The following is a 22,638-nucleotide window of genomic DNA, read 5'->3' as shown; positions in this document are numbered from 1 at the left end:
TTATCCCACCCAAGGAGAGAGGGAGCTGGGGTATTTGTACCCCCAATACAGTCAGCTATGTTTAAAGGAAGATGCAGAGAGGAATGTCTGACCTCATAAACAGAGCCCACCAATGTTAGTGAGCCAAGGATGAGAGATGCCGAGTCTCTCAGAGCATGAGAGGAAAGGTAAGCTTTGGGCTACAAACGTTGCTTAACTGTTGGGTGGTGATGACTATGTGAGAAAAACTAGAAACTTGTCTTAGCATATGCGAAAAGTTGTAAGACCAAATGTAACATCAAAGGGCAGGGTCTTTTCAAAACTAAGCTAGAGGAAATTGCCATCCTGGGTCAGGATGAAACGCCCATTCTAGGTGAGAATGTGCTGCTGACTGTGGTGCACAGACAGCACAAATGCCTCGGGTTTGAGAGAAAGATGTAAATGACAGCAAGGTAGAATGCAGACCTGCAGATGCTTTAAACAGCCTCTCGTGTGAGAGCAGTATTTATTAAATTATTCCACAGATGGCTAAGATCTCGCAAGATACTAGGTTTATCAAAAGCCAAATAAGCTTGGGGAATGTCAGGTCCCTGGTTTTTTCCCCCACCGGAATTAATGGTAATGGATCCTTTACTTTCCACTGTACATTAAGACTCTCAAAAAAAAAAAAAAAAAAGCCACATTTCCCAAACTTATTTGACCATGAAACCTTTTTTTTTTTTTTTTTTTTTTTTGAGATGGAGTCTCGCTCTGTCACCCAAGCTGGAGTGCAGTGGGGCATGATCTCGGCTCACTGCAACCTCTGCCTCCCAGGTTCAAGCGATTCTCATGCCTCAGCCTCCCAAGTAGCTGGGATTACAGGCGCACACCACCATGCCCAGCTAATTTTTGTATTTTTAGTAGAGACGGGGTTTCACCATGTTGGCCAGGCTGCTCTCAAACTCCTGACCTCAAGTGATCTGCCTGTCTCAGCCTCCCAGAGTGCTGGGATTACAGGCGTGAGCCACTGCGCCCAGCCATGAAACCTTTTTTTACTCCCAAACACCTTTGAACAGCTCTCAGTAACTAGTATTCCCCAGCACGCAGTCTGGAAAACACTACACCAGATGCATTTTACAAGGAACAGACAGCTTACCTAATATCACCCGCAGGAAGTCCATGCATTTTGAAAAATGTCTCCACAGCATGTTTTTCCTGCCAGTGTTTTCTCTAATCTGAGGGATCCTCCAAGCCTCACACCTACCCAGGGACAGGCTGGGGTCACAATGGCTGATTCTTCAGCACTTCTAACTCAGCTTCTCCTTTTTCTTTCTGCCTTTCAGATGGGCTTCTTTCGCCGAAGGTACAAAGAAATTATTGAAGCTGAGAAGAACCGGAAGGAGAATGAAGACAGTTGGGACTGGGTCCAGAAAAACCAGTGAGCTGCCACACCAGTCACATGACCTGATCACTAGCCTGTCATCCTTGATCTTTGTATCTTCCATATTTGGAAGAAAAAAATCTTCTCCAGATTTTTCGGAGGCCCCACTGATGCTGTTCTCTTCTTCATTCTATCAAGCCCAGGTGCCAGCCTGAGGCAGCCACTTCGGCCAGGTCACACACGACCGGGGCCAGCACCACTTCCTTTAAAGATGAACTCTGAACTTTGGAGAGCGAGCTGCAGAGCCGAGCAATATTTATGGATGCAACATGCATGGTCAACCCTCAGGGGAAAACTGTTACCTAAAGTATTTTTATAAATATAAGCCTTTTATACTGATTATGTCTTTATATTTGTATCAATGTTTTATTATTTCTATTAAATAGTTATATAATTCACTCGAGCACTGATATCTGGCCTAAAATCTTGGAAGTACATGTCCATGAATACAAATTTTAAAGGATGAAAATCTTACTGTACTTTGGAACTTGTTGTTTAAAAAGACTTACAGATGAAATAAGTTGAAGAAACCTCACATAATCAATCCACCAGGCTGGCAGTGGTGCATATAAACTGTGGATATGGCAAGACCCCTAAGACATTTCACATCTTTATGGCCTCGATCAAGTGTGGAGTCACATGCTAATGTGTGCTAAAGAACTGTAAGTGTTTTTTCATATGTACTTTTCATTGGAAGATTCCCAACAAGAATTTGGATGGAAAACCTGATCCCTAGCAAGAAGTCTGCTCTGTATCACCTTTATATAGCAGACATGTCACCCTGCTTCTACATAGATGATGGATGAAAGCTTGGAGCAATGCCACGTGGTCATCTGGTAAACCTCAGAATGGCGTCTCATCCTGGACGTCCTGCATCAGAGTTCACACGCCACAAGGACTAAATTATTGTCCCCTAAGCAAAGAATTGGGTCTGAATGCTGTGAGGGATTGCCTTTTTGTGGTAATTTTCGTTGAGAGATCTTCATTTCCCCTATCACCCTGGCTGTGCCAGCTAGTGGTGATTGCAGATTCCTTCCCAGAGAGGACCATTTAACCGTTTTTTAAAAAAAAATGTCTTAGATTGGGTTCCCAAGAAGCAGTCCCTGAAACAAGGATTTGTGTGCAAGTAACTTATTAAGGAAGTATTCCCAGGGGATACTAGTAAGGGAGTGGGGGAAGCAGGACAAGGAGGGAGACAAAGCCAGGCAAATGTTTGTCATTTCAGGGAAAGCTCCATGGAGCTTAGCCTCAGCCTGATCAGGAGAACTCCGGAGGGAAAGTTAGGCCTCAGAGGTGTCCCAATCTGAATCAAGTGGCTGGCTGCACCCAGAGGAGATGTAAACGTTCTGTTCTCAATTCCTGCAGGCATAATGGCTCCAGTAGCTCAGGACAGTCCTCCAAAGGACAACCACAGGTGCATCCTCAGCCTGGGAGACACAGGGAAATGATGCAAAAGAAATGATGCAAAGGATCTGAGCAGAGCACTGCCCCTCCCCACTGCCTGCATGTGTGAGTGCTGAGTTATGGCCTTCAGTATCCAAGCTCTCTGTTTGACAGTAGATATATTGTCAGATGCACTGTGCTGCTTAGTTTTGAGTGCAGTGTCATTTTCTGAAAGGGCAGTGAGATGATGGATGTAGCATGTTCAGCACTGACCTGGCTCATAGTGATAACTCAATAACTGTTAACAGCTATGGCTGCTGTTCCTACTGATGGATAACCATCTAGTAAGACAGAAAACATGGGGCTAAGAGCAGGGTCTAACGTAGTCTTAATGGCTTATTACAGCCTGCCAAAGTGCCAGCTACATACACATGGCATCCAGTGGGGATGAAACAACCTATAAAACCAAGTATCTTTCTTATAGCACCTTTTTTACTGGAAGCTAACATGTTGGGAGTCCGTGAACATTGTCAAAAAGACATCAAACTCAACTTCTGGGAAGACAGATTTTTAATACACGTACTTGGCTAATACTCACAAGCATACCTAAGGTTTTGGCAAAATTATGAGGGTGATGGGTGGGTACTAACCTGGCATGGAGCAGGTAGGTGTGTCTTTTGGTTTCTTATGCAGTTGACTCTGCTGCAGGGAGATTACAAATGTAACCTCATGCTTCTCTTCCTGGTGAACATGGGAATCGACCAAAAAAACCAAGGGTCAATGGCATGAACTAAGCTGATCCTAGAAATCAGGGATGTTGCATCTAACTGTGGGACGGAGGCACAGAGGTAGCTACAGGGAGCAGGATGAGGCAAAGAAAGCAGCTGTCACTCAGTTCGCTTATGAGTTTTATCAAAAGCAATAAGAAAAGCAGTCTTGGGTGGCTTTTATCACTTATTAACAGCCATTTATGAGGCCCCTGCTGTGTGTCAGGCACTGCGCAAGGTGCTAGAGGTTCCCCAGAGAACACTTCAGGGACATTTTGCCCCAGGGTGGCAAAATGCAGTGGCATGTGGATTTTTTCAATGGGATGCCATTTGCAGCTTTCCTTTGATGGTCTCTTGTTCATAATGCCATGTTTTCTTTAATGAATCATTTAGGATTCTTAGGTGATACTCCTGCAACAGCACCATCAACAGCTTTGGCCACATGCACTTAGAGCAACTAACTTGCCTCCTGCCAGGGGTGTAGGTGCGTTGGTGACAGTGTAGAAGGGTGACTCGCAGGCCCATGTTCTGCCCGCCAGCAAAGCCCCACTGGAGAAGGGTAGACTCCCGTGGGCAGTCTCAGAGCTGAGACCTATTTGCTTCTGGTCGATTCTGCATGGGTGGACCCACATGAGGAGCTGTATACCCAGGAGGTCACTAAGACTTTATAAAGGCAGGTTGTAAGAAAACCAGCCTTGGCATCACCACAAGCAGATACTGAAAGCCTCCCCAGGAACCTGTCTGGGGAAGGATGATGCCTCTGCTGGTCTGATCATGCTGAGTAGCAGGTGGGCTACGGGGACTGGGGAGTTAAGCATTTTGCGCGGTGATAGAGAAGTCAAGCATATCGCTAGCGCTCTCTCAACTTGGGCAGTTCACAAGCTCCTTCCCAGCTCAGAAGCCCTCTCTATGCTCTCAGGGGAAGCAGAAGGGGTGGATCAGTACGTCCGTGTTACCCCTCCAGAATATTATTTGAAAATTCTACAGTATGTTCTACTTTCTCCCCTTCCTGCCTCCATGGGTTCACTGTGGAATCCTGTAAGATATTCTCCTGAGCAGTATTATTTCAGTTTCCTTCAGCTTTTAGTTGAATCTTCAATGTGGTTTTAACCAACTGTTCAGAGAACTGAAATGCTTTTTAAATATGAAAAAGGACCTTTGTGAAAATGGAGTAAAACAGTGTCCCTTTTTAAAAAAAAGTTTTGCTTATGCTCAATTTACATAGGACTCAGGAGAGTTTGGAACATCCCCCAAATGAGCCGTAGAGCTGTCACAAAGAAGAGGCCATGACGTTCAGAAACAAGGGGACACTAGCAGGAGGGGTAGGGTCCACTGGCTTAGTGGCAACTGATAGGCATCCATTCCGAATCACTCGGCACTGAGGTTTCCTCAGGCAGTTCTTCAGGAAAACTCTGTCAGCATCGTGGGTACTCAGAGGTATGGTAGACCTTGTAGAAGATCCACTAGGAAGTCCTCCTTCACCAAATCATGTAGCTACTGCCCTTGAGCCAAAGGCAATGAGGTTTAAAACAAACCCAACAGCACTCCTGGGAACATCCTGTTTTCCATGCGGAAGCATAGCAGGTCCCCAGACGATCCATGTGCTGTATGCTACCTGTTGAACCCCAACATGGTGGCTTTTTGAAAGGTTATTTATGACTTTTGTTTTCGGGTAAGGCATTATGGCCAGGTGCATGCAGTTACATCTGGGTTACGTGTGAAATGTACATCTGGTGAACTGTATACTTGGCTCAAACTTCTCAAAATTTAGAGGTGCTGGAAAGGATTGTCACTTGGAGCCTATAGTAGACAAAAGGCAGAAAGTGAGCATCATTTCAGAAATGCTTTAGTATGCACACTTTTAGTTGATATTTTGATATATAGAGTAATAATATACACAGTGGAGAATATTTTCTGAAACAAAGAATAACTGAAGGGAGAATACAGAGCCAGTAGGGCCAAAATGAAACTTCTAGGATGTCTTCTGAATTTTCAGCACATGGGGGAAATAAGTGAACAAATTTCCCAACATGGTGCAATGCTTTATAGCACAATGATCTAGATTTCAGACTATGTTAAGGTTTTTTTGTTGTTGATGTTGTTGTTTTAATTCTAATGTGCATGGTGTGACTGGCAGAGTGAGTTTAAAAGCTTTACGAGTGATTAATTGCATGGCAGGCACCCACGCTATCTGCATTTCCAGAACTTCACTGATGCATCCATGTACATTTCCACTGAGGAATTTTGGTGGGTGGGGGGAGGGTGTACTGCCTCACAATGTCACGTGTATTAAAGTCTAAGCAGTCACTTCTGATTCACTTGCACTGTTTGGGCAATGTCAGGTTTACAAAAACATACATGTTTGGAATAAAAAATGGCTGCAAACAATTCAGGAGTTCAATCTGTAATTTATTTGCTAGCAAGAACTTTTTAAAGTGTTGAAGCTAGGGTTTCAATGTAATACAACATGAGCGTTAAAGAGAACATCAAGGTCCATCTAATTCACATGAACAACCCACCTGATGTGGCTGAACTGTCTGCAGTCCTTGGCCTCCACACAAGAGGTACCACCTTCTCTCTGCATCATCCCAACTCCCCTGGCCCAGGGCTACACCTAGGTTCTTGATCTTGAGATAAATGTGCCCAAATTAAATGGCATGGATTCCTTATTATCAGTAGACTTCTTTCACATGTGTCTACCAGTTACTAAGCATTTTTCCAGAAGCATTTTGATAACATTCTTACACATTTACAAATATTGTATTCTCTTAGGTTTTCACTCTCCTTCATCTGTCTATTAATAGTTATGTTCTTGTTCATATTCCACATGCTGTTCATTTATGTGTTTTCTTTTTCCCTAGACAAGACTGTTACCAGATAGGGGTCCCGAGCCAGATACCAAGAGCAAGTTCTTCGATCTTGGCCTATCAAGAATTCGAAGCTAGTCCCTAAACTGAAAGCAAGTTTATTAAGAAAGTAAAGGAATAAAAGAATGGCTATTCTATAGACAGAACAGGACCAGGGCTGCTGGTTGCCCATTTTTACTGTTACTTCTTGATTATATGCCAAACGAGGGGTGGATTATGCATGAGTTTTCAGGGAAAGGAGTGGACAATTCCCGGAACTGAGGGTTCCTCCCCTTTCTAGACCATATGTGGTAACTTCCTGACGTTGCCATGGCATCTGCAAACTGTCATGACACTGGTGGGAGTGTCTTTTAACATGATAATGCATTATAATTAGCATATAATGAGCAGTGAGGGGAACCAGAAGTTACTCTCGCAGCCATGTTGGTTTTGGTGGGTTTTGGCTGGCCTCTTTATAACAGCCTGTTTTATCGACAAGGTCTTTATGACCTGTATCTTGTGCCGACCTCCTATCTCATCCTATGACAGAATGCCTAACCTCCTGGGAATGCAGCACAGTAGCTCTCAGCATTATTTTACCCAGCCCTTATTCAAGATAGAGTTGCTCTGCTTCAAACGCCTCTGACAAGACCAATAAAGATCTGTGTATTTTCTTGGTATTTTTCAAGAATAAGCCTTTGGCTGTACCAATCAAGTCTACTGGTTTTTGCTTTCTATTTCATTACTACTTTTAGATTTATTAAAATTTCTTCTATTGCCTGATGGTTAAAATTCATACACATAGGCACCACACAGTATAAAAGAGTTATGAAAAAATATACGCCAATGGGTTAAGAATGATTGTCTTTAGGTAAGTGAGATTGTCAGGCTTTTGCTTTATTTTGTTTTTATTTGAATATTCGTTTTCTACACTGAGCATGTATTTTGTAACAATGAAACATATGCAAATTACTTGTAAATAAAATTATATCTGGGAGACTATAAATTGCTAAGCCAAAAGAGATGCCAAATTGTAGGTCTGGAAAGAGATTTGTTGCAGCAAAGAGCATTGATGAGCCTGACACTTACGACAATGGTCCAGCGAGTAATTTCAAGCATTTTAATTCCAGTGCTTCCTGGCTTAACAAACCTGCTGCCATTACTAATGCTAATTAAATAGGTTTCTCTGAGGTTGCCCAACCTGTTTTCCTAAGCCAGGAAATAGACTCGACAAACTCAAAAGAATCAAAAGATACAAATTTAAGAGGAAGAAAAATCACTAATTAGTAAAGTCTGCTTCCTATTCAATCAGGAGTTTTACAGCTCACCAGATTACCTCTCATCCTTAAAGTCTGTCTGGTCATCAGGTTACTGTTTAGTAACAGAATTAATGTAAGTGCTTACTTAGAGCTCAGGCTGCACTATCAGACTGATTGGCAGCTGTCCATCAACAAAGCCACCTGTCCCTCAGATCATGTCTGTTCACTCTATGTATACATGCAACTAAAGTGTGTATAATGAGGTATTGCTATCCCTGAGCTGAAATGTAAGGCTGCCTGCAGCCAAATCTCTGCTTTGCTTCAAAGTCCAAATTATTTTATATTTTATTTTAAATCAATTTTTTAATCCTAAAAATTAAACCTCAATAAAGGTATAACTACTATCCTTTGAAGTCAACAAACTGGTATTTTAAAAAGTTGGCATTTAAAAAAGAATCTCCAGGAAATGTTTCTTCTAGAAGATGACTGATAAGGAAGAAATGAAATTATCTCCAATTCCACATCTACTCTGAACCCACCTTATCAGGAGAATATTTGGCTCCATATAATAGAAAACTCTGAATTAATAAGGCCTTAAACATGATAGAAGTGTGTTTCTCTCTCCCAAAAAAAGAAACTCTGGTACAGCAGCTCCATGGGCATCAGGAATCCAGCTCCTGTCTTTCTCAGCACCCTCAAGGTTGCCTCATGGTCCGAGATGACTACCAGGGAATCAGCTATCATGTCCACATTCCAAGCCAAAAATAGAAGAGGACAAAATGACATATGCCCCCTCCCTTTTAACTATCCTTCCTAGAAGTTCCATATAATGCTGGCCAGAAATTAATTATGTAGATACACCCACCCACTAAGGAGGCTGGGGAATGCATTATTAAGGAATAAGAGGAAAGTAAGTGTTGGAGACAACTACCAGTTGCCACACCCTCCACTAAGAAGATATTCAGACTCTATAGCTGCCTTGAGCTCTAAACTTGTACGCTTCAAATCCTTAAGTCTGGCTGGATTTAAGCAAGGGGCAAACATTTATTTGGGCTGGAGTCAGGGATGGGGTGGATGCATGGAGTTGGTTAGTCATATTCATGTTCATACAAAGCCCTTTCTTCTTTTATGTAATTTTTCTCCTTTGTGTCCCCCACCCTCACTCACATTCCCCTCTCTCCCAGAGGAACCAAGTCTAATAAATACATGTCCTTAAACATGGATGTACATCATATTATTTTTTATGTTTCACTTAAATGGTATTGAGCACACACTGTTTTATTTTTCCAGGTTGTATTGATGTTGCTGTGTTTACATTTGGTTCATTGTTTCTGGCTACAGCATTACATTCTACATTATGTTTTCAGCACATTTCACTTCTCCAGCCCCTCTGAAGGAAGCCTTTGCTGCTTTCATTGCCTGCTGCAGTGAACACTCACATGGCCCTTTATGGGTGGAGCTAGAATCTTATGGTATCTATCATATATATGACATCTGAAGGTGGTTGGTTACGTTCTCATTTTGTTGCTAGATTCTCTCTAAAATGACCACAGACTGGACACTCCCAGCAACAGTGTATATTCCCACATCTTGCCCAAAATGGAATTATCTGACCTAAAATGTTAGAATTACTTATCTTTTCCTGATGAAACTGAACATTCTATCATTATGCACTGATCCTTTTTTATCTCTAGTAATACTTTCTTGTCTTAAAGTCTATTTTGATTAGTGTTTGCACAACATATCTTTTTCCATCCTTTTATTATAATCTTTCTATATCCATGTGCTTTGGATGTGTCATTTGTAAACATCATACAGCTGAATGTTAAAAATCCATTCTAACACAATCTTTATCATTTTACTGGAACATTTATTTTATTTACATTTATTGTTATTAATGAAATAATTGGATTTATTTCTATCAGCTTTTGTGTTTTCTTTTGTCCACCTCTTTATGTTTTTCTCTCCTTTCTTTTCTTCGATTTCACATTCCATTCTTCCCCTCCATTATTCACTTTTCTTTTATTCTTTATGCAGATAACAAATACTTTAAAACTTTAAGCCTTACAATAGCCAGGCACAGTGGCTCATGCCTGTAATCCCAGCACTTTGGGAGGCCGAGGTGGGAGAATTGCTTGAGCCCAGGGGTTCAAGACCAGCCTGAGCAACACAGAGAGACCCCCCATGTCTACAAAAAGCATTTTAGCTGGGTGTGGTGGTGCAGACCCATAGTTCCAGCTACTTGGGAGGCTGAAGTGGGAGGACTGCTTGAGCCCAGGAGGTCGAGGCTGCAGTGAGCTGTGGTTGTACCACTGTACTCTATCTAGCCTAAGCAAGAGTGAGACCCTGTCTCAAAAAAAAAAAGACTTACAATATCTTACTTATTTAACATATCACAATCTAGAGTTAGTTGCTAGTCACTATCTTTTAATGTATTTTAATTTTATATTTTAACTACATAAATCATTGTTTTTACTGTTTTCTTTAATGAATGCTAGTCTAGATTTGCCCCTATATTTGCCACCTTCTTGGCTCTTAATTGCTCCTTGCATCTCAGATATTTTCTCCTGGCGTCATTTTCCTTGTGCCTAGTACATCCTTTAGAATTTCCTTTAGTAAGAATCTGCTGATGGCAAATGTTTCCATTTTGTTTCATCTGAAGCTGTCTTTAATTGCCCATATTCTTGACTGTTTGCTGGCACAGAATTCTACATCAGCAGTTACTTTCTCTCAGTGGATGAATGTAACATTTCATTTTCCTCTTGTTCCTGTTGTTACTATAAAGAAGTCAGCAGTCAGCCCATTTGTCACTCCTTTAAAGGGGTCCTGTCTTTTCTCTTAGGTTTCCGTGAAGATTTTCTCTTTGTTTTTGTGTGCTGCAGTTTTCCTCTGAAGAGTTATATGGCATTTATGCTTACCTTTTCTGCTTGCAATTTGCTGTACGTCTGTGGTTTGATGTCTTTCATCACTTCTCTTCGTCTCTTTAAATATTATCTCTGCTCCATTCTCTTTCCTCTCGCTTCATCCTTCTTGCCTCTTTATCTACCACTCCTATTTCCATCCCATCATCCCTCTGTGCAGCATTCTGGACCATCTCTTCTAGCGAATTTCTGTAGTCACTATCTTTTCAACTGTGTCAAGTCTGCTTTGAGACTTGTTTGTTAAGATTTGGGTTTCAATTATTATATTCTTGTATCCAAAGGCTTTTAGTTCTCCCTCATATATGATGGGCACTTCTCTGTATTTTCTTGTTTATTGCGTATAATTTCAAGTTTCTTTCTTTAAACATAAAAATCATAGTTTCCATTTTGTGTCTGATAAGTGCAATGAAGTTTTTATGGCTCTGTTGCTGCTTTCTAGGATTTTTCCCTGATGAGCGTCACTCTTGGTGCTTGGTTTCCTTGTGCAACTAGTGGTTTGTTGGTTTGTTTATTGTTAGCTGCTTATTTTCTTTGCAAAATTACTCGTGGTAATGCTTTGAGGCCCAGGATGAAATATGTTCTATAGAGAGCCTTTGCTTTCACTTCCGCCAGGCACCAGTCTGGAGCCATACCTTGAGGTTTTATGGACCACTCAAATAACATGAATTTGAACAACACAGCCACATGAAGGCCAGCTTGTGGTTGCCACTTCTCAGCATCCCTGTCAACTCCTGTGATCTGCTCTGCACCATGGCAACTTTCCTCAAAGTTTTCCTTGGTCCTCCAGGAGTACTAGTAGGAATAGCGTTTCGCCATGTGGTTGAATCTTATGTTGAGGTTGTAGCCCTTGGAAATGCTGCTTTATGGGTCCCTGAACCCTTCCAGGCCATGAAAACCAAACTTCACTTTTGTAAGGCTTCCCACATGCTCAGGACTAAAATGATTGAAGCCCTCCATTTATCTCTCTGCCTTGCAAACTTCATTCCGACTTTGGCTTGATAATTTCATACTTTTGCTATCTTTTTGATGCCTTTAAGAATATGTCGCTCAAGATATTTTATTTTTCATTTTTAGTGTTTTGTTGTGGTGGTTGTTGGGAGAATTGGTCTACTTTTCTTCCTGGATCAGAAGTCTAGATATCTGCTTTCCATGTATCTAGTTTCCTCCTCTCTCTCTCTCTGTGTATAACATTTTTATTATAAAACCTTTCAAGCATACAGAAAAGTTGAAAGAATTCTACAACGAACACCTATATATTCACCATCTAGATTTTACCATCAGAATTTTACTATATTGGGTTTATCACATAGCTACCTATCCAGGCCAGGTGCAGTGGCTCACACCTGTAATCCCAGCACTTTGGGAGGCAGATCACCCGAGGCCCGGAGTGTGAGGCCAACATGGAGAAACCCCATCTCTACTAAAAATACAAAAATTAGCCAGGCGTGGTGTTGCACGCCTGTAATCCCAGCACTTTGGGAGGCTGAGGCAGGTGGATCATGAAGTCAGGAATTCAAGACCAGCCTGGCTAACATGGAGAAACTCCATCTCTAGTAAAAATACAAAAATTAGCTGAGTGTGGTGGCAGGTGCCTGTAATCCCAGCTACTCAGGAGGCTGAGGCAGGAGAATGGCTTGAACTGGGAGGTGGAGGCTGCAGTGAGCTGACACAGGACAGCTTAATGAAAAAGAACAAGCAGCTCAAATTCTACATTTTTGGTTCAAGGTAAGTTTGTGCAACAAGATACTGTCTATGATGGGGCTAAAAGAATCTTTATCAGCTGGGCGTGGTGGCTCACGCCTGTAATCCCAGCACACTGGGAGGCCGAGGCGGGCAGATTGCCTGAGGTCAGGAGTTCGAGACCAGTCTGGCCGACATGGTGAAACCCTGTCTCTACTAAAAATACAAAAAAATTAGCTAGGAGTGGTGACATGTGCCTGTAATCCCAGCTACTTGGGAGGCTGAGGCAGAGGAATTCCTTGAACTAGGGAGGTGAAGGTTGCAGTGAGCTGAGATCGTGCCACTGTACTCCAGCCTGGGTGACAGAGCGAGACTCCGTCTCAAAAACAAAACAAAACAAATCAAAATTAAAAAAAAAAACAAACCTTTATCTTGTGCAGCCACAGGACTAAGGTTGCCAAAATTCAGACTGAATCCTGTGGGTTGTCAAATTGTAAAATCCATTAAATCCACAGATCATCAAATCCCTTATGTGAAATGTAGGGCATTGATAAGGAAATGAGTGGGAGCCAGGAATTGGAATGGGGAGATAAGGGAGGATTCCATGAGCCTCTCCTTTGCCCCCATCTAATAAGGCTGCTCTTGCCTTACTTGAAGACCGTGAAATAACAAGGTAATCACCTTAAGGGAGATGCCTATTCTCTGTATGCTCCACTTCCCTCACCTCATCAATGCTTTCAGATCTATAGGAAAAGTAAGACCCACCAAGGGGCCAATCACATCATCAAACCATAGAAGATGGTTTAGGGAAGGCCAGCCCAGCATGGTGAGGAAGGACCAGCACCTCACTCAGCAGTGTGGCAGGCACTGAGGTGAGCCCAGTCACACTGAGCAGGTAGGAAGGTTCTGGGAGATGCTGCATTATCAAGAAATCAATGCTGAAGAGCACCTAACATGTTCAGATGTAAGGGAAGGAGATGTGTATTAATACATCTTGAGCTAGGTTTAGAGATAACTTAGTGAGAAAAAAAGAGAATACCAAATACCTTAATTCATTCAGGCCATAAACTGGGTGGCTTATAAAACAAAAAAACAAAAACCAGAAAGACCAGGAGCAGTGGCTCACACCTGTGATCCCAGCACTTTGGGAGGCCAAGGCAGGAGAATCACTTGGGCCCAGGAGTTCAAGACTAGCCTGGGCAACATAGTGAGACTTTTTCTCTACCAAAGATAAAAAAAATTAGCCAGGCTGGTGGCATGTGCCTATAGTCCCAGCTACTGGGGGGTGGTTGTGGGGGCAGCTAAGGCAGGAGGGTCACTTGAGCACTGGAGGTCGAGGCTGCAGTGAGCCATGATCGTGCCACTACACTCCCAGTCTGGGTGACATAGCCAGACCCTGTCCCAAAACAAAACACAAAAACTCAGAAATTTATTTCTCACAGTTCTAGAGGCTAGGAAGTCCAAGACCAAGGCTCCAACAGGTTTGGTATTTGGCGAGGGCCCGCTTTCTGGTTTATAGATGGCACTTTCTTTTTTTTTTTCGAGATGGAGTCTCACTCTGTTGCCCAGGCTGGAGTGCAATGGCACGATCTCGGCTCACTGCAACCTCCGCCTCCCGGGTTCAAGCGATTCTCCTGCCTCAGCCTCCCGAGTAGCTGGGATTACAGGTGCCCACCACCACGCCTGGCTAATTTTTGTATTTTTACTAGAGAAGAGATTTCGCCATGTTGGTCAGGCTGGTCTTGAATTCCCAACCTCAAATGATCTGCCTGCCTCGGCCTCCCAAAGTGCTAGGATTACAAGCATGAGCCACCGCGCCCAGCCCATAGATGGCACCTTCATGCTGTGTCCTACATGTGGAAAGGAAAGGGTAAACAGTTTCCTTCAAGCCTCTTATGAGACTGACATGCTGCTGACTGCACCAAGGAGGCAACGCAAACCTCTTTTATAAGAGCATTGATCCAATTAGTGAAGTCTCCACCCTCATGACCTAATCACCTCCCAAAGGCTCCACCTCCTAATACCATCACCTTGGAGCTTTGGATTTCAACCACGGTGGGTACACAAACATTCAGACCACAGTACTAAGTAAAGGGAAAAAAGACAATTACTGATTTCAGAGAAAACAAAAGTTGAGCAGAAAATGGAAAACAATCATGGTTTACCACATGGCTCAACTATGAACAGCCTTATATATTTATAACAAAGTAAACACTGAGTTTTAAACTAAATTATGCTACAACAACATTAGGAGGAGAGGGGACAAGAAGTATACGTGTGAAGTAGAGGTGGATATAAGGTTTGTTAAAATGAGCTAAATCTTCATCTTTCATTGAGAAAAAGCAACAGGTCATGCCTAAAATGAAAGGATAAAGATACAGCAATATTTGTTATTTGGAGTGATAAACATAAATACCTAAGTAATCAGTTAAAAGTGGTTGCCTCCTATGAATGGGTAATACAAATGGATGTCAGGGAGTGTAGACTTCTGTACCAAGCCTTATAGAATTACTTGACTCTTTAAGCTCTGTAATTTCAATAAAAGTAAAAAGTAAATTTAAAAATCATCTGTAAAGTCTAATATCAGCTACCTGAAAAAATAAAACATGAGGAATTATGTGGAACAGGCTAATGTAGGCCTCAGGGAACTGGGACAGAATTGTGGTCATAATGAAGAAAGGTTCAGTCTAATCAATTGCTCTGTGCTCTGTGTAAAGAAAGAATGCCTGGCTGGTGGGGGTGCAGTGCAGTGGTGGAGCCTGGACAACAGTCACAAGAACTCTAGGAGGGAATATTTGCAGTGTGTGTCCACGACTGGCAGTGAGGAAGGGCCCAGCCCAGCCTGGGCTTCCCGGGAAACAGAGCTTGAGGCAAAGGTTTATGTATGAGCACTTTATTGGGAATGCAATCCCAGGAAAGCAAAAGTGAGGGAGAAAGGGTGTGCAGCAAAGAAAGAGGGAGAGCAAACAGGAGGTGCGCTACTGAGCTGGCCTCTGCTCAGCTAATTAATCATGGACCTCATAGGGCTGAACTTCTGCATCTCCATCCATCTAAGCAAAGGACAAAAATATCATTGATCTGCTGGTTCTCCTTCATCTCCTGGATCCCAGTGGTCAAAATTTGCCTCCATGGAAGTTAATTCTCCTGCACTTCCAGTGTGTAAAGGATGATATGCACTCCCTCACCAGCTGCTAGAGAGCCAGATCCCAAGCCCTGCATCAGGGGCTTTGTCTGAGTCCGAAAGTGGTGAGAAGCACCAGCAGCAGCAGAGCAAGGCCCTCACAGTCACTGCAGGATGCAGCAGAGCCCACAGAAGTGTGGGCTACAACAACCAGCCAAGGCCCCAAGATGAGTCTGAAAGGACCACGCAGAGGAGGTCGCTGACACAGGACCTGGCTCATTACCACAGCATCTGAACCCCGGATGTGCAGCCCTGCAGTGGCAACAGATACATCCAGCCTCAAGCCCCACCTCTAACGTTCATGGTCACCGAAGAAGCTACTGATAGTCACAGCTCTCGCTGTAAAATATCCTACATCAGCCCATACATTTCTTGAGAGTTTGGCTGTGGGAGAATGTCCGCCCAGGAAGGGATCAGGGCCTCCCAAGGTAACGCTCCACCCGCTCAACAAACTGCAACAAGACTGGGTATATAGGGTTTGCATTTTACTGACCTCTGGCAATGAATAAATTATTAAAATAATACATTCATTCATACAGCAATAATTACAAAAAATCCACTAAGAACCAGAATGTCGTGATGAGCAAAAACAGAAAGGGTTCTACCTTAAAGAGCATACAGTTTAAAAAGGAAGACAGTCACTAACAATGAACATGTAAATAAAGGGTGTTGTAAGGGCATGAATTGAAAGGGCCTGCCTCTTCTAGATTATCAGGGCAGGCTTCCCTAAGGAAGAGATGACCAAAAAGGAGGACTAACTAGGCGAAGAAAGCATTCCAGGCAAGGGAACAGTATTTGCAAAGACCTAATGGCAGATGGGAGCCTGGATTGTTCAAGAACTTGAGGAGGGCCCAGTGGCCAGAGAGCAGGAACCAAGAAGCACAGCCATGAGGTGAGGCATGAGGGCACCCTGCTGGCAGGTGGCTGCCAGGACAGTGGCCCTCTGTGCCTTCAAAAGCTAAAAGGAAGGACCAAGGTGAAGGCAGCACTGTGCCCATAAGAGTCTGAATTAATTGGAAGAATATCAAATAATTGGGCTGCCAGTTGTTCCCAGGTGGTCAGGACACATCAGTGCAGCTTTTCTAACAACTGCTTTAAAAGTGCGACACTTTTGGTTATTTATTTATTTACTTATTTATTTATTTGAAACAAAGTCTCGCTCTGTCGCCCAGGCTGGAGTGCAGTGGCGCGATCTCGGCTCACTGCAAGCTCTGCCTCCCGGGTTCGAGCCATTCTTCTTCTTCAGCCTGCCGAGCAGCTGGGACTACAGGTGCCCGCCACCACGCCCGGCTAATTTTTTGTATTTTTAGTAGAGATGGGGGTTCACCGTGTTAGCCAGGATGATCTTGATCTCCTGACCTCATGATCTGCCCACCTCAGCCTCCAAAAGTGCTGGGATTACAGGCGTTGAGCCACCGCACCGGGCGACACTTTTGATCTTTATGGGAACATAACATTTAACTTCCTAAAACTTCAGTGAAGTAGCGCTGAGGGGCAACAATGTTTGAGAAATTAAGTTACGCAGTTAGTAAGAACAATGAGGAAAGGAAAAAAGCAAGCATCTTTTCAAGGAACAAAATACTTCAAACATAAACTTACAGAAGCAATTTTAAACGGGATGCCACAGTTCCCTTGCTTATCCACGGTTTCGCTTTCCGAGCTTTCAGTTATCTGCTGTCAACTGCAGTCTGAAAATATTAAATGGAAAATTCCAGAAATAAATATTTTATAAGTGTTAAGTTGCATGCTGTTTTGAGTAACGTGATGAAATCTTACCTGGGATGTGAATCATCCACACTGCCTGCCCGTTAGTCACTTTGTCTTGGTTACCAGCTCGACTGCAGTGGTATTACGGTGCTTGGGTTCAAGTCACCCTTACTTTAATGAATAATGGCCCCAAAGCAGAAGAGAAGAGACGCTGGCGTATTGTTATAATTGTTCTCTTTTATTATTGTGTTACTCTATTACTGTGCCTAGTTTATAAATTAAACTTTATCATAGATATGTATGTATAGTGAAAAACATAGAATATACAGAGTTTGGTACTATCGCAGTTTCAGGCATCCACTGGTGGGGGGGTTGGGAATCTCAGAAAGTATCCCCCATGGATAAGGGGAGGGGGGTTCTCAGAAAGTATCCCCCATGGATAAGAGGGGGGTCTCAGAAAGTATACCCCATGGACAAGAGGGGACTACTTGTACTCATTTCAGGTTGCAGAACTCTTGGGAGATTGAGAATTATGATGAAGCATAGAAGATGATCCTTACTGAAATGGAACCATTCTCTATGCACTGTTTTGTAACCTATTTTCCCTATTCTCCCTCCAAAATGATATCATTGCCAAGGAGATTCAATCTTCACATCCTTGTAACAATGAGTGAAATGCCCTCAAATCAATGGGTACTTCTGGGCAACATTTTCTCTACAATTTCAGCTACTAAAAAATGTTAATTTTAAACACATAAAGGCAACAGAGGCATATTTTGATTCTAAGCTGCTATATTCCTCTTGTACTGTTTAATATAGATTCCTTTCATGTCTATGTTCATATAAGTCTGTATGAATGCTTAACTGTATGCTCTTAGCTTAACAGTTTGAACATTTTTCACTGGATATAAATATCTTTAGTCTGAGGTACTTAATGCTAAAGTTTTTTGAAAATGAATATTATACTTTGACAATGTGACTCTGAGCTGTGGCATGCAGAATTAAAACAACAATATTTAGCCTACCAAAAATGTTGAAATTTGCTTTTATCAGATATCTGTAAAGATATAAATAGAATGGCTTGCCATTTGAGAATTTTTTTAAAAAAGGAAACTAATAACTCCAAAGACACAGTGGCAATCCCAGAAAAAAATTAAGCTATGGACCAAAAAAGGACAAAGTTATTGAAATACACATATATACAAAAATATCATCTGCCACAGTATTTTTTTTTTAGACAGATTCTCACTCTGTCATTCAGGCTGGAGTACAGTAGCATAATCTTGGTTCACTGCAACCTTCTCCTTCTGGGTTCAAGCGATTTTCCTGCCTCAGCCTCCCCAGTAGCTGGGATTACAGGCACCCGTCACCACGACTGGCTAATTTTTTGTATTTTTAGTAGAAATGGGGTTTCACCATGTTGACCAGTCTGGTCTCAAACTCCTGATCTCAGGTGATCCATCCGCCTCAGCCTCCCAAAGTGCTGGGATTACAGGAGTAAGCCACTGCACCTGGCCAAGTTTTAATTACTCTCTGGGCTCCCCAGTTTAAAATATTTTTATATATGCTATGACAGAAACAGATTCATCCATTTAATTTATTTGAGTAACAGCACTCTGTTTAATAAATTTTCTATTTTAAAATTCATTTTACATTGATCATATGCCATGTGCCAGACTCTGTATATAAGATCTGAGTTATTCTTGGAAGACTTCCTGAATTTGTATTTCAATAGTTTAGAAGATTTTGCTTTCTATCATTCTAGAACAATAGTAACTTGATAAATTCTTTCTTTGCTAAATTCTCAGTGCAGATTTCACTAGCTGGGCTATTTCACTTATTTATCATGAAGCATTTGGTGGGCCATCCTCTGTGGCATGGATGTCACCAATTCCATCTTGGAATTTGCTCTGTTTCTCCACTGGGTGAAGTGGTTTATTGGCTGTCAATTTGTAAAGTGCTCTCTGGGATTATCTGAGTGCAAGACAGTAGGAGTGGAAACATATTTCACTGTCTTTTCTGTCAAGATGAAAGGAACATGCCCAATAAATCATCTTCTAGCAAAAGCGGATGGAAATTCCAGTGAGTGACCTATAGCCTCCATCAGATGGTGGCCATACAGTGTCCTGTGGATAGTTATGGTCTCCAGGGTCTGATGGCTTCTTCTACTGTCACTTTAGTTTCATATTTGTTATTACTATATGTGTATGTATGTATGCATACATTATATATAAATATTTGCTTTAAAACCTACTCCTCAAAGTCATGAAAAGAGAAAAAGAGAGAATTAGAATTTTCCTTCCCACCCTGTCCTCATCTGCCCAGTTTCTTCGCCATACCTCCTCCACCCTCCATCTAACCATTGTTACTATTTTCTTATGAGTCCATACAGATTTTCTTTACATACTTACAAGCAAATACAAATATTTGCTTTGGGTTGTTTTCCTTTTATACATAAAAGGTAGCCCACTAGATACATTATTCTGCACCTTGTGTTTTCCCTCTCATTTCATAGATAGCACCCTTTGTTTTGTTCTGTTTTGAGGCAGAGTTTCGCTCTGTCACCAAGGCTGGAGTACAGTGGTGCAATCTCGGTTCATTGCAATCTCTACCTCCTGGGTTCAAGCAATTCTCCTGCCTCAGCCTCTCAAGTAGCTGGGATTACACAAGTGTCACAACACCTGGATAATTTTTGTATTTTTAGTAGAGATGGGATTTCACCAAGTTGGCCAGGCTGGTCTCAAACTCCTGACTTCAAGTGATCCGCCTGCCTTGGCCTCCCAAAGTGCTAGGACTACAGGCGTGAGCCACTGTGCCCGGACCCTTATTCTTTTTATAGCTGTATAATATTCCATTCTTCCAATGTATGGATAAACCATAATTTATATAATCAGTCCCCCTTTTGAGGGAAATTTAGGTTTTTTCAATCTTTTATTATTACTGCAATAATTAACCCTGTACACCATCATTTTTCCTGTGTGCAAATGTACTTTAGGACAAATTTCTAGAAATGGAACTGCAGGAACAACTGATTATGTGTTTGTAATTTTGACAAATATTGCCAAATTATTCTCTATAAGGGCTGTACCAAGTCACTCGCACCCACAGTGTGTGGTTCCAGTTGATGTATTTTCAATGGTTTTCTGAAGATAGAACATGTTCTGATCGTTTCTTGTTTCCTATCTATGACATGCATTCATTGAACAAAGACTTACCTAGTGCCAGCCACGCCCCACACCCTCTTCTTAGGTCCTGGAAATACAGCAGTGAACAAAGCAACACAAATCCATTTCTTAACATTTGTGTTGTGAGACAGAGAAATAGAGGGTGGAGGATGGGCCTGGAACATACTTTCCTGATCCTTTGAAGCCACAGTCACCAACTCAGATGTCACACAGGGAACCTGCGTGTGTGAAGAAGGGCAGCAGTGAGCTGTCAGAGGGAATGGTGAGGCCTGCGTGGTCTTGAAGAGCACAGGCCTGTGTGCAAGCTGACCTACAGCAATAGGTCATTTGGAAAAAAAAAAAAAGCCCATGTGACAGTGCTTCCCAATTTTCAAGAGAAACCAGAAATACAATTTTCATGTGATATTGCCCCACCTTTAATGCTGAGAAGTCATTCTAAATTTTAAGAACACTTTGAGGACAGTTTTTGTTACTGGGGCTAGGCAAGTTGATACTACAGTTTATATGGAAAAAGAGACATGCAAGAATATCTAGGAAAATACTGAGGGGGAAGAAGCTATAGTGGGCGCTGGAGACTAGCACTACTATACATTAAAACGTCTACAAAGCCTCTGTAATTAAAACCGTGTGGTACTGGTGCATGAATAGATGGACCAGCAGAACAGAATAAAAAGGCTGGAAATCAACCTAAGTGCATATGGAAAAGTGGTATACATTCAAGGTGGCATTTCAAAACATTGGGACAAATATTGAGTTTTTATTAAGTGGTGCTGCAACAATGGTTAGCCATGGAACAAAGATAAAACCGGATCCTGGGAGTCACTTCCAAGATGGCCGAATAGGAAGAGCTCCAGTTTACAGCTCCCAGCAAGATCGACGCAAAAGATGGGTGATTTCTACATTTCCAACTGAGGTACCTGGTTCATCTCATTGGGAATGGTTGAACAGTGGGTGCAGCCATGGATGGTGAGCCAAAGTAGGGCAGGGCATTGCCTCACCCAGGAAGCACAAGAGGTTGGGGGATTTCCCTTTCCTAGCCAAGGGAAGCCGTGAGTGACTGTACCTGGAGGAACGGTACACTTCTGCCCAAATATTGCACTTTTCCCATGGTCTTTGCAACCAGCAGACCAGGAGATTCCTTCCCGTGCCTGGCTCAGTGGGTCCCATGCCCATGGAGCCTTGCTCGCTGCTGGCGCAGCAGTCTGAGATCGACCGAGGGATGCTGGAGCTTGGCAGGGGGAGGGGTGCCCACCATTGCTGAGGCTTGAGTAGGCGGTTCTATGCTCACAGTGTAAACAAAGCGGCAGGGAAGCTTGAACTGGGCGGAGCCCACCGCAGCTCAGCAAGGCCTGCTGCCTCCCTAGATTCCACCTCTGAGGGCAGGGCATATCTGAAGAAAAGGCAGCAGAAATCTCTGCAGACTTAAACGTCCCTGCCTGACAGCTCTGAAGAGAGCAGTGGTTCTCCTAGCACAGCGTTCGAGCACCAATAATGGACAGACTGCCTCCTTAAGTGGGTCCCTGACCCCCATGTAGCCTGACTGGGAGACACCTCCCAGTAGGGGCTGACAGACATCTCATACAGGTGGGTGCCCCTCTGGGACGAACCTTCCAGAGGAAGGATCAGGCAGCAATATTTGCTGTTCTGCAGCCTCCACTGGTGATACCCAGGCAAACAGGGTCTGGAGTGGACTTCCAGCAAACTCCAACAGACCTGCAGCTGAGGGGCCTGTCTGTTAGAAGGAAAACTAACAAACAGAAAGGAATAGCATCAACATCAACAAAAAGGACATCCACACCAAAACCCCATCTGTAGGTCACCAACATCAAAGACCAAAGGTAGATAAAACCACAAAGATGGGGAGAAACTAAAGTAGAAAGGCTGAAAATTCCAAAAAACCAGAACGCCTCTTCTCCTCCAAAGGAACACAATTCTGTTGTGTTCTTCTGGATGGAGAATGAGTTTGACAAGTTGACAGAAGTAGGCTTCAGAAGATCAGTAATAACACACTTCCCAAGCTAAAGGAGCATGTTCTAACCGATTGCAAGGAAGCTAAAAACCTTGAGAAAAGGTTAGATGAATGGCTAACTAGAATAACCAGTGTAGAGAAGAGCTCAAATCACCTGATGGAGCTGAAACCCACAGTATGAGAACTTCGTGAAGCATACACAAGTATCAATAGCCAATTCATTCAAGCGGAAGAAAGGATATCAGTGATTGAAGATCAAATTAATGAAATAAAGTGAGAAGACAAGATTAGAGAAAAAAGAGTGAAAGGAAACGAACAAAGCCTCCAAGAAATATGGGACT

The 22,638-nt window shown here is 42.7% G+C and overlaps 1 protein-coding gene and 1 long non-coding RNA gene across 3 annotated transcripts in view; one reads left to right on the top strand and one right to left on the bottom strand.

Moving 5' to 3' along the window:
- The window catches only part of ITGA9 (integrin subunit alpha 9), a 376,700-nt gene extending 370,763 nt beyond the window's left edge, over positions 1–5,937 (top strand). Inside the window, exon 28 of the mRNA XM_055283188.2 lies at positions 1,302–5,937. Within this exon, the coding sequence (XP_055139163.2) occupies positions 1,302–1,400 (99 nt within the window). The 3' untranslated portion in view covers positions 1,401–5,937. The remainder of the gene's footprint in view (positions 1–1,301) is intronic.
- Positions 1–18,324, bottom strand: part of LOC129484771 (uncharacterized) — a 41,500-nt gene extending 23,176 nt beyond the window's left edge. Inside the window, exons 1-3 of one of the 2 annotated variants that reach the window (XR_010114329.1) lie at positions 17,213–18,324; positions 17,036–17,124; positions 3,433–3,523 (exon numbers count right to left, since the gene is read on the bottom strand). This is a non-coding gene — a long non-coding RNA (uncharacterized lncRNA). Of the gene's footprint in view, positions 1–3,432; positions 3,524–17,035 lie in introns of both variants that reach the window. The other variant, XR_010114328.1, reaches the window with a different exon arrangement.
- Between the last annotated feature and the right edge of the window lie 4,314 nt (positions 18,325–22,638).

The sequence above is a fragment of the Symphalangus syndactylus genome, chromosome 1 (assembly GCF_028878055.3).
Source record: "Symphalangus syndactylus isolate Jambi chromosome 1, NHGRI_mSymSyn1-v2.1_pri, whole genome shotgun sequence".
NCBI lineage: Eukaryota > Metazoa > Chordata > Mammalia > Primates > Hylobatidae > Symphalangus > Symphalangus syndactylus.
Note: the sequence above shows the minus strand (reverse complement) of the source record. Positions and strands in the feature narration are given on the sequence as shown.